Source organism: Musa acuminata, chromosome BXJ3-4 (genome assembly GCF_036884655.1).
Source record: "Musa acuminata AAA Group cultivar baxijiao chromosome BXJ3-4, Cavendish_Baxijiao_AAA, whole genome shotgun sequence".
NCBI classification, from domain to species: domain Eukaryota; kingdom Viridiplantae; phylum Streptophyta; class Magnoliopsida; order Zingiberales; family Musaceae; genus Musa; species Musa acuminata.
In genome coordinates, this window is record NC_088352.1 from 1,837,931 (window position 1) to 1,853,797 (window position 15,867).

The 15,867-nt window shown below is 43.8% G+C and overlaps 2 protein-coding genes across 3 annotated transcripts; both read right to left on the reverse strand.

Annotated features, from left to right (window-relative positions):
* Positions 1 to 2,569: 2,569 nt before the first annotated feature.
* Positions 2,570 to 6,797, reverse strand: LOC135637140 (hydroxycinnamoyltransferase-like). The gene is made up of 3 exons (XM_065149593.1): positions 6,719 to 6,797; positions 5,988 to 6,426; positions 2,570 to 4,098 (listed from the first exon to the last, which is right to left on the reverse strand). The coding sequence occupies exons 2-3, from the start codon at positions 6,396 to 6,398 to the stop codon at positions 3,184 to 3,186; spliced, it is 1,326 nt and encodes a 441-aa protein (XP_065005665.1). The 5' UTR covers positions 6,399 to 6,426; positions 6,719 to 6,797; the 3' UTR covers positions 2,570 to 3,183.
* A 2,123-nt stretch (positions 6,798 to 8,920) lies between these two features.
* Positions 8,921 to 13,133, reverse strand: LOC103980296 (probable folate-biopterin transporter 2). Of its 2 annotated transcripts, XM_018824732.2 has the most exons (6): positions 12,098 to 13,133; positions 10,410 to 10,669; positions 10,104 to 10,199; positions 9,843 to 10,013; positions 9,614 to 9,766; positions 8,921 to 9,240 (listed from the first exon to the last, which is right to left on the reverse strand). In XM_018824732.2, the coding sequence occupies exons 1-6, from the start codon at positions 12,522 to 12,524 to the stop codon at positions 9,052 to 9,054; spliced, it is 1,296 nt and encodes a 431-aa protein (XP_018680277.2). In that variant the 5' UTR covers positions 12,525 to 13,133; the 3' UTR covers positions 8,921 to 9,051. The 2 variants fall into 2 exon arrangements, with proteins under 2 accessions (XP_018680277.2, XP_009394927.2); XM_009396652.3 differs by having other exon boundaries at positions 8,921 to 9,766.
* Positions 13,134 to 15,867: the final 2,734 nt, after the last annotated feature.

Genomic DNA, 15,867 nt, shown 5'->3' on the forward strand with positions numbered 1-15,867 from the left:
TGATAACAGGAAACAATATAGAATAGAGAAGAAGAAGAAACACAGGAATGTATATGCTTCTTTTAGAATGAATAGAACAACGTCGTAGATAGGGTATATTCTACTCACGTGGCAACAGTCAGTAGCCACATCAGTGCCAAAATGAAGTCTACATGGTGCACTACGTCGATGCAATATCTCGAACTCGGACGAGACGATCGCCTGCACCCACGCTGTTCGAAGTCATACAAGACGGCACCGCATAATGCGGATCCGTGCAGGTCGATCGACGCCCTCACGAAAGGTACAAGCTGATCGTCCAAGGAGCCGACAACCATTAACAAACCATATACAATCGACCTTCGTTCGTAGGTATAAAAATCAACCTCTTGACCAGTGTTAGATGTAAAACTTTGAATACTTAAACTCCCCCTAACACTACTCAACACTGACTTAAGCTTCGGAGGGGTAAGTCGGGAAATTCTCCTCTTGACTTCGACCTTTGTACATAAACTTGACGATGAAGGAGCAACAAGCCAGCGAGAGAGGAAGAGCAACTCCTTACTCTACCTCAGATCGATTCTAGAGACAAAGCTTAGACTCGATGCCAACCACCCTCATTCGAGCAACCATGTGGACAGCTCTACGCACTCATAATTGGACCAGATCGTGTTGACCCATCAATCACGGCATAAAGTTGCTCCAACACTCGCCATTGTTTTCCTTGTAAGAGTTGGTTAGCAGTCGATTGCAGACAAATCCGGAGGATGCATAGGTCAGATTGCTACAAGCACGGGAATGTAAAGCTGCTATCTCCAATGGCTTTTCACATGGTTGGTGAAAGCATTTTTCTTCCACTTAAATTCCTTGTTGGTGTCTGTTTCAGTGATCAAGAAGAACATATTATTTCATGGAGATTAGTTAAAAAGGGTGGGGGAAGGAACGAAGTTTCCATCATTCCATGACCGGAGCAAGAAAGAAAGAAAAGAGTTGCAGGTTTGGTCTCCACAGGCACCGGAAAGGAAAGGTGATGCTTTTTTTGAGAGAAATAATTGAGAGGAAGGGCAGTTCAGTGAATCTGGCCATCAACAACATTATACAAGTGTTTTGTCCCATCCACATCTACCACCACCACTATGACCACTAAGGTCCATCTCAGTAGTTTTAGCATTTTCTATTTTGTTTTATTGATCATGAAATGAATGTTTATATATATATATATATATATATATATATGGCACACTAAATTGATAGTTCAAATTGCCAATAGCTTTGTCTTCATTTTTCACTGCCTTTTTTCCTTGGATCTAATGATTTTAGTTTCAAGGAAGAAGCCAATAGAACTCAATCAGCTCTTTTGATATAAATTACTAAGAGATTATAAGGTGTTAAAATTAGGAGAAAATATGAACTTCTATCTTTTGTCAATTATAAAGGCTATAAACTTTTAATTTATCTCCATAGGAAGCTGAAGTGGAGAAGAAAAGGCTTCAGAAAGCAAAACAAAAGAAGCTGAGACTCTGGGCTGAAGTCAAGTACTATTCTTTCCTGTGTTTAGCAGTCATTTATTCAATTTCACAATGCCCTAAGTATAATCTTTTAAGGTATCACAGAATGCTACATTATATACATTCATTTTTTTTGTTTTCAGGTTTCTTTAAAAGAGATGCCAACACCTTGTTGGAAAATCCATCTGAAAACCATTTGCAGACTCAAAGAAGCAAATTCACAAAAAGTCATTGCCTTGTACTGTAATTGCTCCACCAGAAAGATTGCATTTTCCAAACGAAGCTGCTCCCTTCAAAGGGAAGAACCACAGTGTAGTTGAAGCTTCCAAACCTAGCACTTGTACACTGCTAGAATTTGAATCAAATTATTTTAGCAGTACCATTTTGATCCTCCCGAAAGCACAAACTGTGCATGGATTTGTGGATGGCTGATTCTTAATGTTGATCTAATGTTACTTGCAGAGTGGTGAAGATGCAGTGGAGTTTCAGATGCATATGGAACCCTTGAAACCTGAGTTGTCAAAGAGGTGCTCGATGGATGGGGGACCAACGGATCAAAGCGTTGCAATATGTAGAGATGTAGGAAATGGCTGGGTAGGTAAGAGGAAAATTGCATGGCAAGACCAAGTAGCTTGGATCAGTGGCGAGAAAGGTTTCTATCCTTTGAACCCCCTCAGCCACTTAGAATTTGACTGCATTTGGTCTGTAATGAAACAAATAGATACATGTTGAAATCCCTGTTCTATGTGAAACGTGTGGTGGTGACCAGCGATGCAAATCTTTGACAGCAGAAATATGCTTCAAATGGGACTATCCAAGGAATGAGCTCTATATTGCATCTTGGAATACGACAATCTGTATTAATCCCACATCACAAGTGGACAATGATTAAGATTGACTTATAAGAATTTGATGAGTGTATCATAATAATTTTAGCTTAAGTATTTTAGTCAGTGATTTAGATCAAATAGAGTTATAGGTTAATTAGCTCACTCGAATCATAACACTATTTTTGTTCAAGGATACACATCAACCGCCAACAAGAACTCACATGGAGGCAACCACTAATATCATGTCAAAGATGCAAGGCAATCTCAACAGCTTTAATTGAATTCAAAATGTACTATAAAAATAGGAACTCTACAAGAATTATTTATTTCGATAATAGACTTCTTCATAAATCATAGACAATACATCACACTTGTACTAAAGAAATAGGAACTCGACCCGCAAACCTCCGGTCTATATAAGGTTTGAACAGGATCGATATGGTTATTATAACATAAATTTATCTATATAAGGAGAGGTTATTTTCATAAGAAATGGAAGAAGTTCAATGACCTTACTTCCAAACTGATCTAAAGGATGACAGAAGCAAACAATGAATTTAAATATATCGATATTGAATGCAAAAGAAGAACAAATTTCTTGGGTAATACCTTAAGATGATCGATCTCATGTCAGATGAGAGCTAAGGATCATTGTACATCTAAAAGTCATTATCCACTTTTAAGAAACATCAACATTAGATATTAATATATTTATATATAAAAAAAAAGTATTAACTAAATCACCCAAGTTGAGTCAGGTGTGGATAAATCCATACAAAAGCATCATTATAGATATTATGGTGATCGAGCATGTAATAGCGAACGTACCCGGAGCAAAAGTTTCCCCCGTTTGAGTTTGCAGGCGTTCAGATGTCGTAGATGAGCTTCTGGAATTCGAGCATGTGGTCGGGCTGCAGGGAGATGGCCACGGAGAGGCTGCCGTCCGCTGTGGGGCTGGGCAGCACGAAGGCGAGGCCCTCGTAGGCGATGCCGCCGGGCCCCATGAACACCGGCCGCCCCCACCCGAAGTCGGCATCGTGGATGGGCAGGCGCACCCAGCTGGTAAGCCCGATGTTGGGGCACCGGAACGTGTGCGCGCCCCGCACCAGCGCCGCCAGGTCCGGCTGCATCTCCAGGTAGTCCAGCGCCGATCGCACGTATGCGTCGTCCATCCTCGTCAGCGACTCCTGGATCGTCCCCGCCGTCGGGGCTGGCCCACCCCCCGCCGCCGCCACCTCCCCGGCTGCCGCCATCGGCGTGGCCGTGAATATCACGTTCCCGAAGTAGCCCTCGGGGGGTGGCGGCACCAGCCGTTGCCGACCGTCGGTCGCGATATACATCTTGGTCGGCTGATCGGGCGGGAGGTCACGGGCCACGCAGGCGCACCGCCACACATGGGCGGCGAGGAGGGCGTACGTGCTATAGGTGCCGCCCGGGGGCGCCTTAGCCTTGAGGAGGTTCAGCTGGGCTCGGGTGAGCTTGAAGATGCTGACGGCGACGGACCCCAGCTTGGCCGGGTTGACTGAGAGGGGAGAGGTCGGCGGTGTGGAGGGGGCAGCCTTTAAGGGAGGGGCAGGCTGGTACTCGACGTGGGGGAAGGATGGGGTGGGCGGGTCGCGCGCGCGGAGGAGTGTGCGGTCGATGAAGGGCTGCACGCGCACACCGACGCCACGGGCGATGTCTGACCAGGAGTTGATGAAGTGGAGGCCGGAGAAGCCGTCAGCGACGTGGTGCTGCATTCCCACGCCCAGCGACACGCCGCCGCACTTGAAGTACGTCACCTGCATCCGTAACATACTACTACATCACACTGTTCCAGTCACGGCCCTCGTCGACATGAAGCAGAGCAAAGAAAACCACGATGTCGGCAAAGTAGTAACAATAGAAGAGACGTGTTCTAGCTCATTATACTGCATATAATTCTATAATTTCCGCTGTTTAATTTTTTAATCATTTCATTTCTTTTTTTTGGTTCTTTGTTGATGTGAACCTTAATTTTTCTTCGCATATCTTACAAGAATTCATATGGAAAGTTATGGGGCATGACAGATGGCTGTAGGCAATTCAACATGGCCGCAATTCCAAGATTGCCATCCCTGGATGGGGATCATGATGACAGCCTTACCATAATTCACGTTGACAGCTGAAAGTCGACACACATGGCAAATGGTCTGCATGTGGATCATGTTTTATCGATTCCAAGACTGTCAACCTTGAATGGGGATGGGATGGTGACAGCCCAACTATAAATAACATCGCCAAGTAGTAAAACATACATGGAAAAAGGTCAGCAAGTGGATAATGCTATAAAGTTTGTGCCTCCACCTGATCCACAAACAAGCAAAAACAAATATTCATGTACTTGAGGCATAAATATTTCTACTTTAACTACAACGATGACATACAGAATTTTCAATTAGTGTGAGTATTTTTCATGAGATTTCTTGTAGTCATGGCTTTCTATATTTCTGTCTCTTAGGTCTCAAAGGTACCAACATCTCTGACATTTTCAAACCCAACCCTATCTAAATTGACATCCTACCTAACTATCTTGAATCCATAATCATAGGATTTGAACTTACAATTTTCCTAAATAACTTGCACACCCCTCTATTTGATACAATGATATACTATTTTAGGAGATTTGAACTTATAACTTTCCTAAAGAACTTGCACACCCCTTTGTTTGATACAATGGTATACTATTTCAGGGGATTTGAACTTACATATTTCTTAGAGGATTTGTACACCTCTCTATTTCTATTTCAGGGGTTTTTAACTTATAATTTTCCTAGAGGACTTGCACACCCCACTGTTTGATACAATGATATACTATTTCAGGGGATTTGAACTTGCAGCTTTCCTAGAGGATTTGCACACCCCTCTGTTTCTATTTCAGGGGTTTTGAACTTATAACTTTCCTAGACGATTTACAAACCCCTCTATTTGATAGAATGATATACTATTTCAAGGGATTTGAACTTACAACTTCCTAAATAACTTGCACACCCCTCTATTTGATACCATGATATACTATTTTAGGATATTTGAACTTACAACTTTCCTAGAGGACTTGCACACCTCTTTGTTTGATACAATGATATACTATTTCAGGGGATTTGAACTTACAGCTTTCATAGAGGATTTGCACACCCCTCTGTTTCTATTTCAGGAGTTTTAAACTTACGATTTTCCTAGAGGACTTGCACACCCCTCTGTTTGATACAATGATATACTATTTCAGGGGATTTGAACTTGCAGCTTTCCTAGGAGGATTTGCACACCCCTCTGTTTCTATTTCAGGGGTTTTGAACTTACAACTTTCCTAGAGAACTTACGCACCCCTCTGTTCGATACAATGATATACTATTTCAAGAGATTTGAACTTGCAGCTTTCCGAGAGGACTTGCACATCCTTCTATTCGATATAAAACTTATTTAAGTAGTCTAACAATTAATATATTTGCTACTAAAAACTTTTATTAGTAATAGCAAAATTTAGTTAAGAATTTAAGAATTTAACATTTTTAGGAATAATGGAGTTATAGAAAACTATTTATTTTTATTAAAGTTGAAAGTCAGCTAATAAAGATCAATTAACATGATATATACACATATATAAATTGATTAGTAAATCATGAGAGGTGTATATGGATAGCGGTAAGCCCACCTGGAGTACCAGAAGCGGGAACGCGGCGATGTCGTCGGTGTAGTCCACCTTGGGGATCAGCTGCTTCAGCTCCATGGTGGGCGCGAAGTCGCCGAAGTCGTCCACCGCCGCGTCGGTGTCGGCCTCCACGAAGAGCACCCCCTCGCCATTGCAGTCGATCTCGATCCGGCCGTCCTCGTCCCTGGCCAACCGCCCGGCCATCGGGTAGAAGGGCACTAGCGCCCGGGCCAGCGACTGCCGCATCACCGCCGCGTCGAAGAAGCCCGCCGACCCGTCCGGCCGGTAGAAGTACACGCTCGGCGTGTGGAACCGCGGCACCACCAGATCCAGGTTAGAGTTCCACAGACGCCGCCGCTGCGTCGGCTCCGCCGGCCGCACCATCGTCGACCGCCGCACGTTGATCACCACCATCGCTCCCCCGCCGTCCTCAAGCTACCAACTGCAGCATCGAAGACAGTGGTTGACCGGATCGAGATATCAGAGCCATTCGATTCCCACCGACAAAAGAGAATGATCTCTCCACTCGTTAAATCCCTAAATGTCTGATCTTAACAAAACCTAAAGACCAATGCTACTCTAAAAAACCGATTTTTCGGTAAAAAAAAAAAAGGGGGAAAATGAGCAAAAAAAAGATCGAAAACGATGAAAAAAAAGGAAGACAAGAGATCGAATTTCCAAAGAGTCAAACCGAAATCTCCCTCAGATCGATAGAAAAAGTGGGCAAACTGTACCCCGCAAGAAGCAGCGAGAAGAGGCAAGAGAGATGGGGGAGAAGGGAACAGCTCTGGTGGGAGAGCTGCCTTGAAGCGGGGATCCGATGGGCCATTATATAACCAAGATAAGGATAAAAACGATATTTCGTGCGGGGAAGGTAATTCTCCCGGACTCAAGCCACGACTCCAGTACCGATAAGAGAGATTGGCGAGCAAGAAGCCGACCCTCGAGGTCTTCGTAACGAAAGTCGTGTGCAAGATCGGGTGAAGAGCGACTAGAGAGTTGGTGGGACGGTGACCAGATGGCCCCACCCGTTGAGTTCCAACTCCAGTCGCACGATGATTGCAATCCACGGACGCGGACGGTTCGTATGTGTCCCATCGCTGTTCTCCAAACATGGCCGAGTTGGCCGACGATGAAGGTGTGGGTGGTTGACGGTGGGCCGGCGAGTGCCGACGTCGATGAAGAGGTCATCATGACACATCAAGTGGCCGACTCACTCGCGAGTCGGACCCGAGTCGAGTTCAACTGACCCGATGTGATCGGATTGAATTATGTCGGTGTGGGTGGTTTACTAAGTTTGATCGAGTATTATTATGATAAAAATGATGTGGCTGATATGTCAGCTTCATGTAGCAATATGTCAGTCTTATCCTGATATATCAACTCCACTTAGATTATGAATGAATGCTAAGTTTTTACTTTTGTTGTTTCATGCGAAGGACGTAATGGTCATCGAAGTCCAACGGATATAGTTCATGTAACCAACCCATAGGCAACATATGGTCAACCTATAGATGACCTGTGATCGATATATTGTCGATACTTAATCAACATGTAAACGATGCTTGGCCAACAGGTAGATCACCGATTACCACATGACCTCATCGGATAAGTCACAATCAAACAATGGTCATGATTGACCATCACGACATGAGAGGTGTAATTAGCAAAAATGATAGTCCGATGCAAATGAAAAACAATTATGATCAAGTCTTTCACTCTATTACTACATAAGTTGCATGATATATGGATAAAATGAACCAAGATTTTTACTATGAAAAAGGAGCACTTTTTGAGCACACAAACTTACTCTTTAGTTTGACCTGTCTAACTAATCCAACCATTTACGGAGTGTTGAATGAGCATTATGCCCTCGATATAGCTTTTTTTTTTTTTTTTTTTTTCTCAGAGCCGAGGTAGCTTACCTTCAGATTAGATAAAAAAAAAAAAAAAGACTTGGTCGGACAAGCATGAACAACCAAATCTAACATAAAACAAGTTTCAAATAGATATTCTTATTAGTGAGCTTTTGTGTCAGTTATAATGTCTTGCAATATGATTATATTATTTTTGGTATATATATATATATAGTCCACCCTTGAGGATGGTTGTTGGGAGGGGCTAGTCGACCTTTCCCAATCTTCTGGAGGCCATGATGTTGTCACCGTTGATCCAAGTCACTTCTCCATTGCATTGATGTTTCTTACCTCAGCCACATGAGTTATGATAGTGGCTTGCACATTACGTAGAGCACCGGAGGATGCTGTCTTATTCTAAGATATGAAGAGGTTGAGCAATAGGATTCAAGAAGGATTGTGTTGAAACATAAGCTTCGCAAATTTAGGTGGTGGTGGGTGAAGCTTTCATGTTGGATCCTTGTTTGACCTTCTCACTAGACTGATGAAGATGTGCCAACAGCTGCATCCTATTTCACTTGTCAACTTAAACTCATCTCTTGGATCCTACCTATGTTCAAGAAGCAGCAATCACAATAATGGAAAAGGATTATTGTGTCATTAATTTTGCTTAATATGACATTCTCAATAAAGATATTATCTCCTGTATTAACTAATCTTCGGTTATAAATTTATGCATAATTCAGTTTCCAATTTACCAATCTGATTTATCAAGTGAATTACGTTAAGTCCATGGAGCATTTATCACCATTTCACAGTAAATAATAGCTTTGACACAATCAATCAATGTTCATCATCACCGTTGCACAAAGCCTGAATGATTCTTGAACCTTGCAGTGCTCAACAAACCAGACTCGCATTGAAGAAATGGCAGTACTATTTACAACAGCTATTTCCCAGCACTTGGATGATACCAAGAAGGAAAAGGGAATTGCATGAAATGGCATCGGATCCCTTGGTCATGCATTATATTCCACATTGGATGTAACATGTATTTCAAGAACAAAGACCCCACGAGACTCATTTTTTGATCTTAATTTCTAGTTAGAGAAATGAATACTGAACATGCAAACTGTCTTGGTTTTGGAGGTCCCATCTGTTTTTACTATATGGAAACAACTCAAGCATCAAACATCTTGACCTTCTATGAATCAAATTAATGGAACCATTGGCTCAAGCAAGCCATAAATGAAGAAACCCCGAGTGAAACCAAACTTACAACAGCTCGTTGATTTTGGCATAACTTCTTCCACTTTGATATCAAGTTTTGCTGACAAGTGAAACCAGCTCAATATCTTCGATATCATCAACGTCTTCTTCAAGAACTTCAGTATTATCATCTGTGTCAAGCATGTCAGCAGGAAGAAGTGTAGAATTTTGATCACTTTTCGGTACTAAAAATAGAAGAACTAAAGGTACAATTCGCATTATGTTCCTAATCAATATGGCAGCCCAAAGATTACCGAACTCTGTTCGTGTAACCTTTAGAAGATGAAGCAGTAGACCACCAGCCCATGATGATGTGAGTAAGCCAACATTATCGATGGACATAAGCAGGGCAAAGAAGGTGCCTTCGATGCCAGGAGGGCAAAGCTTGGAACTCAACACAAGAAGTGGCATCCACTTGAATTGACCAACCATTCGTGAGACACTCTCATCAATCACAGCAAAGAAATAATCAGGTAACCCAAACTTCAAGTTCAGACGAAGTACCATAACTAAGTCCAGCATTCCAGCGATACCAGAAATCAGCTGACTCCAAAAAAGCAACCCACGGAACGGATAGTCCTTCAGAATGTTTTGATATAGTAGCACTCCAAGAAGAGAACCCACAGAGCCAATGGAAAAGATGAAGCCTATTGTTTCCTGCATGAAAATGGAGATCACATATACTACAAGAGTTGAACCAGTGATGTTCTTACGGTCAAAGGAGCATAAATACCTCAGAGAAAGATGGACCTGATTTTTTATCTGTGTACCAATAAAACATTCCTTCTTCAATATTCAAGCTTAAGGCAAGAGACATATACATGTATACACAAGGTCTCCACACAGAAGGGCATTGTAAAGTTGTCCGCATTGTTCGGATGGCTTGCTGCAACTTTTGAAAGACCTGATATAAGAAGATACTGTATGAGTATGAAATAAAACAATCAAAGCTGAGACTGTAACTTACTTTCATATTCCATTAATCGAATCTAACCTCTCCATAAGCAAAGTTTGGTATGTGCGTCTCCTTTAGCATTATGCCAACTGAGAGTACAAGCACCGAAGGAATGCTTAACAAGCCAAGTACGCCCTTTAGAATAGAAGAATGTGAAACAATCAGTCAAAAGTAAAACTCGGAAGGGAGAAAATGTTTTTCACAGTGAACCTTTAGATTTGTTATCCAGGATCAAGATGCAAGTTGGATCCTCTGATGCAACCATTGCTATTATCATGGCAGTGAGTGACAAGGAATTAATATGGAAAAAAAAAATGCTTGACTTGGATATTCTAAGAAGCTAACCTGAGAACCAATTGCATGAACTAGTAGGCCACTGATGGAAAAACCCAAAAGTCTTCCAATAGATGAACTTAATCCACACAAGCTTTGCATATCAGCAGCAAGGGAAGGATGGTTTATACTGTTTTGTGCAACACAGGCATCAACAGTCACATCTGCTATTGCCACACCTGCACTTCCTATGGTCATCGCCAGCAAAGCAAATATGACATGGAGTTTGCTATGCAGAGATAGAGTAAGCATTGATAAAATTCCCAAAAGACCTGCATTTTCCACAGAGATATTCTCAGTTCACGCGATTCAACATCTGCAGAAGATATGGCTTAAAAGTTCATAATTATGAATCAACAAATAAGATCATACATAAAGATGGTGCAGAATAAACAAAATGCCAAGAAAAACAAAGCAAGTATACAGACACGAATTCAAGATTCGGAACATAAGAATAACGACAATATTGTATATTCGGTACTTCAGGAATAAAGGAAAAGTTAAGAGTCCGAAGTAGAAACAACAAAAAAAATACCATTGTAACTAATATAAAAGATCTAATGAACAATCAGCACTATGATCGGTATACAACTACTTAGGGCATATTTGGTTGTTCATGCTTTCAATTTAACTATAAAACCGGCCTAACTTGGTTGCAATTGCAGGTTGCATTTGGTTGCCTGCAAACTGGGGCTGCATTGCAATTTAAATGCAATTCTGTTTGTTAGGGCCTTACTTTATAACACTTGCATGGAAAACCACCAGAAACCAAAATAACTGTAGTTGATTTTGTAGGATCTGGCTAGATGACAGATGCATGGTCATTCTCTTGTACAAGCATCTCCACAAGTGTATTTTGTTAGTCGCTTGTAATTGGACATCTGTGGTACAATTAAGGGCAACCAAATACACCTCAGTAGTGGCAGCCAACATCACTAATGTGAGACTAGGCAGCAAGAGGCAAAAAGATTTAAATCATAGCTTCCTTTCTAAGTATAGGCAAATAATAGCAAATTGGGTATCAGATATTTCTTATGACTACAGCCAGAAGTTTCTATCTTGCCGATAGCATCTCAAAGACAAGAGTCGCTGATAATAAAGTCTTTAAGGGAACACAGAAGCTGCTTGTACAAATGACAATAGCAAGATCATGTTTAATTAGGATCAAGTGATTGCTAAAAGTTAAATTAACTTTAGATAGAACACAAATCTAGATTAATATTTCTTATATTACTTCTCCGATATCCAATCTCTATGTATTACTCAAGCCTACTACCTTCTGAGCTATTTTTGAGGATCAAGAAGCCTATGACTACAAGTCAAGAGCCACCAATGCAAAGAGGATAAGCGAGAAAGCCTGCAGATGATCCTACTGAAAACATAAACATATGGTCAAAATGCTTTGTGATATGAAGCGCCACCAAAATGTGCAACTTAAGACATCACAACAAGCAACAAAAAAAAAAATCAAAATCCATTATTTCTCAGCTGCACAATTCTTACATGAAAACCTAAGATATCCTCCACTGGTGGACAACTAATGGCACCCTTCGCAATCATAAGTCACTAAAACAAGATTCTTGGCAAGATGCAGAGTGATGATGCAACCCACAGTTAAATTCACTTCCAAAACAATTCAGTTGCAATAAATAATATGCTCAACAAATAAGAGAAGGAAGGAATGAGATTGGCCTCCTTACCTGACAAGATGAAGTATGGTCGCCTCCTATACCCAGCCACGGGGAGTACATCAGTAAGAAGACCCCAGAGAGGCTTGACGATCCAAGGAATCGAAGTGATTCCCTGATAGACTTGCGCCGCCGAAGGATGCACCATTTGAACGTCCTTCCAGTAGTAGTCCGTAGCAACCCTCGATATGGAGCCGCCCATCCCCTGGCTGATCCCGTACACTGCGATGACGCCGAATACAAAGCTCCAATGCATCTCCTCGGACAGCATTCTGAACCATCGCAAGGGAGACCAATCCGAAAACCGATATCCTTCACCGGAATCCCGGGATCCTTCCTCGGGAGCTTCCTTCCGCTTCATCTGAGCTCCAGCTAGCTCAATATTCTCTTCCATGACCTCCGTATCCTCGGAAACCTGTGAAGACAGTGGAGCCACCATCTGCGAACCGATATCTCCTCCTCTTTTGTCGAGATTTCCTCAGAAAACTACCATTCAACGCCTAAAACTCGGGTATTTCATGGTTCTTTCTCACTAAAATGGGGCTCATTGTTGAGATCTGAACTTACACAAACCATGAAATTAAGATAAAACTAGGGAACGTTAAGATCCAGAGGCCACCGGAAGCATCATTGGGCGAAAAAGGAACCGGATTTCTTCACTCAACAGCGATATCTGCTGAGAAATTTAAGCTTGTCCTAGATTTCACGTGGAATGCTGAGAAAGGTTGCCTTGTTGCTCTCCAAAAAGGGCCGAGAACTCACAGATAAGACAAAAAGAAAGGACTTTTGGATCAAGAATGGCACCAGTAGCTCCGATGCCGCGAGACAGGTACTTGTACTCGGATCAAATACGATACGAGATGTAGAAGAAAGGGGAAACAAAAGACGATTTTTTTTAGACGAACCACCACCAAAATGCCGAAAACTCTAAGAGAAAAAGGCAATTAAGGTCGGCAATCGTTGATCGCCGGAAGAACGGGAGAAGAAGAAGTCTCGTTGGGTTAAGCTGATTCCTCCGACCAAACCCCCCCGCTCGATCATCTTGAAGCGCAACGTCCAACCGACACCCAGTTTCGCACCCAAGTTTAGGGTTTTGGCCTGCATGTGGGTCCCAGCTTACGTGGGCTAATAATTGCCTTCGTCAACGATCGACTTGGGTTTTTGGTCCCTCGTGTGTTTTCCGCTTCACCTGTCGGTCATGTGAAAAATGTGAATTGTGTAAACGAAATTGTTGAAGTAATTAATTTATTTAACTGTAATTTAGAAGAATCCTAACATGGAGTTAATCATGAAATGGAAACAATGCATGCCGATTTTATATATTGCATAAGAAATGTTATTATGAAATGATTTGTATCGATTTATTAGTTCGGATTCGTATATAATATTATGATCATTAATTTACAAATGATCGAATACATTTTATATTTGTTATAAATGTTATTTTTATGATTATGATTGCTAAATATAATTTTTCCATTACAATTTAACTTAATGTATTAGTACCAATAGTAAATATATTTCAACAAGCTTTTGCTTTATTCGTATCAAGATTACTTAACCTTGTGTTAGAAGAAATATTTTGAGAAAGAAAAAAGTATGGTTATGCTACTATGGATTTTTTAGGTATTATAATGTCACGTAATCATTCATTAAATATAATTTTTTATATCATAAAATATTTTCTCTCATGGGATCAGTTATTGATGAGGATAATAATTGCGACAAGACTCGGGCTGACGTCAACTGCCCCAGATGACGCCTCACGCCTCGATCGACTCGACAGCACCTGGTCAAATGGACCGGAACGCCGGCCGAGGCGCATTAACATCCTGCTCAGGCCCAACCCCTCACGCCACGCCAACATCGGTGTCAGACGCTACCAGAAGTACGATTTTGTCCCCTACGAGCATGTACATTAAACAATGGTAACCTTCCCTATAAATACCCTCTCGTTCATCAGAAAGGGGAGAAAAAGAGGAGGGAGGAGACAACTTAGCTAAAGAAACCTCCTTTACCATCCACTGACTTGATCGTCGGAGGGGTCGGGCCGAGCACCCCGACCTGACCTTTGTGTAGGTGCGAAGCCAAAGGTCCCCATTGGACGCGTAGGCAAGGAGCCCCCTCCCGGAGGAAACGGCGATCCCGTCCCGATCAGACCATGGCAGCCAGCCACCTCAGCGGACTCAAAGGTCGTCCCGGGAAGATCCCCCATCATCCGGACCCGAACCAAGCTACGTCGGCCCCGAGGCCATGGCTCAAGTTTGTTTACACCAACATTTTGGCGCTAGAAGGAGGGCCCTGATGTCGAGGGATCACCCGATTGGCTCAGACGAGCCCGCGGTTGAGAGGTCACACCCGATTAGAGCTTCGGGGGAACATCCCCTGCACGGAGATCATCGTGACGAACACCCCGCCATGACCTCAGAGCGATATTGGCAGATATTCAACGACCCAAGCTTGTCGCCGCCCGATGGCGCCCCCGTCGACCCGTCGCCCGTGTCGTCCGAGACCTTTCACGACCTCACCCACCAAGTCTGAACTCTGACCGCTATGGTGCAATCCATTATTCCACTTGTTTCTCGTCCGCTGCACTTGCCGGCCGTCCAACCACTGCGGCAACATGAGCCACCCGTTCAGGCTCGCACGCCACCTCGGGAGCTCCCCGCTTCGCTTCGGGTCCCATCGGCCCCACTCGAGGATCGAGTGACGGCAAACCCGAGAGGCCACTCGGAACTCGAGGTGCTGTCTTCGGATTCTACAGACTCCCTGCGAGCCCAGTTGCACTTCATCAGCCAACAACTCGACGAGATGCAGAATGAGCTTCGCAGGTCCAAGGGAGAGCTCGGGGAGGACGCACACCAGGGATCTCCGTTCACATCCGAGATACAGGATCGGACGGTGTCCCCGAACTTTCGACTCCCCTCCCTATACGCTTACGACGGCTCCACCGACCCAGCAAACCATGTAGCCGCTTTTCGTGCCCAGATGACACTGTATGGAACTTCTGATGCTTTGATGTGCAGGGCATTTCCCACCACCCTGAGGGGGCCGGCCCGCACATGGTACAACAGCCTGAAGACCGGGACTATCGCCTCCTTCGACCAGCTCGTCAAGGACTTCGAACTTAACTTCTTGGCCTATGCCCGACCGAAATCGTCCGTGGCAATGCTCATCAGACTCAACCAAAGGGAGGACGAGCCCCTCTCACATTTTGTGGATCGCTCATCCCTCTCTATTAGTGCAAGCGTTTATGATATGCCTACGACCCTCCAGATTTTCCTGGTCCCTCGCGGAGCGACCCCTCACCACGGTGTCAGAGATGCTCTAGCGGGCTAACCAGTACATCGCGGTGGAGGCTTGGGTGGCCATAAGGAGAAGGGACGACTTTTGGCAGCGGGCTCCATAGAAGAGGTCAAGCACCCGCGGTGGCTATCCGATGTAGTCCTCGTGAAAAGAAATCTAAGCCCTGCCTCAGTCTCTTCCGAGCGAAGACTGCCCGAGGCCACACCTGCGCGGCTTGCCCACCTACGTCGTGCTCCTCGACTCCATGTTGCCCGAGACCACACCTGCGCAGCCTTCCCGCCTGCGTCGTGCTCCTCGGCTCCATGTTGCCCGAGACCATGCCTGCGCGCCCTGCCCGCCTGTGTCGTGCTCCTCGGCTCCATGCTTCCCGAGACCGCGCCTGCACGACTTGCCCGCCTGCATCGTGCTCCTCGGCTCCATGCTGCCCGAGACCACGCCTGCGTGACCTGCTCGCCTGAGTTGTGCTCCTCGGCCGC

Coding starts and splice junctions, on each gene's coding strand:
- LOC135637140 (XM_065149593.1), bottom strand. CDS start 6,398: ATGGTGGTGATCAACGTGCGGCGGTCGACGATGGTGCGGCCGGCGGAG. Junction 4,099..5,987: donor TCCCGCTTCTGGTACTCCAG/GTGGGCTTACCG, acceptor TTACGGATGCAG/GTGACGTACTTCAAGTGCGG.
- LOC103980296 (XM_009396652.3), bottom strand. CDS start 12,524: ATGGTGGCTCCACTGTCTTCACAGGTTTCCGAGGATACGGAGGTCATG. Junction 10,200..10,409: donor TTCATGCAATTGGTTCTCAG/GTTAGCTTCTTA, acceptor TCTATTCTAAAG/GGCGTACTTGGCTTGTTAAG. Junction 9,767..9,842: donor CAGGTCCATCTTTCTCTGAG/GTATTTATGCTC, acceptor ATTTTCATGCAG/GAAACAATAGGCTTCATCTT.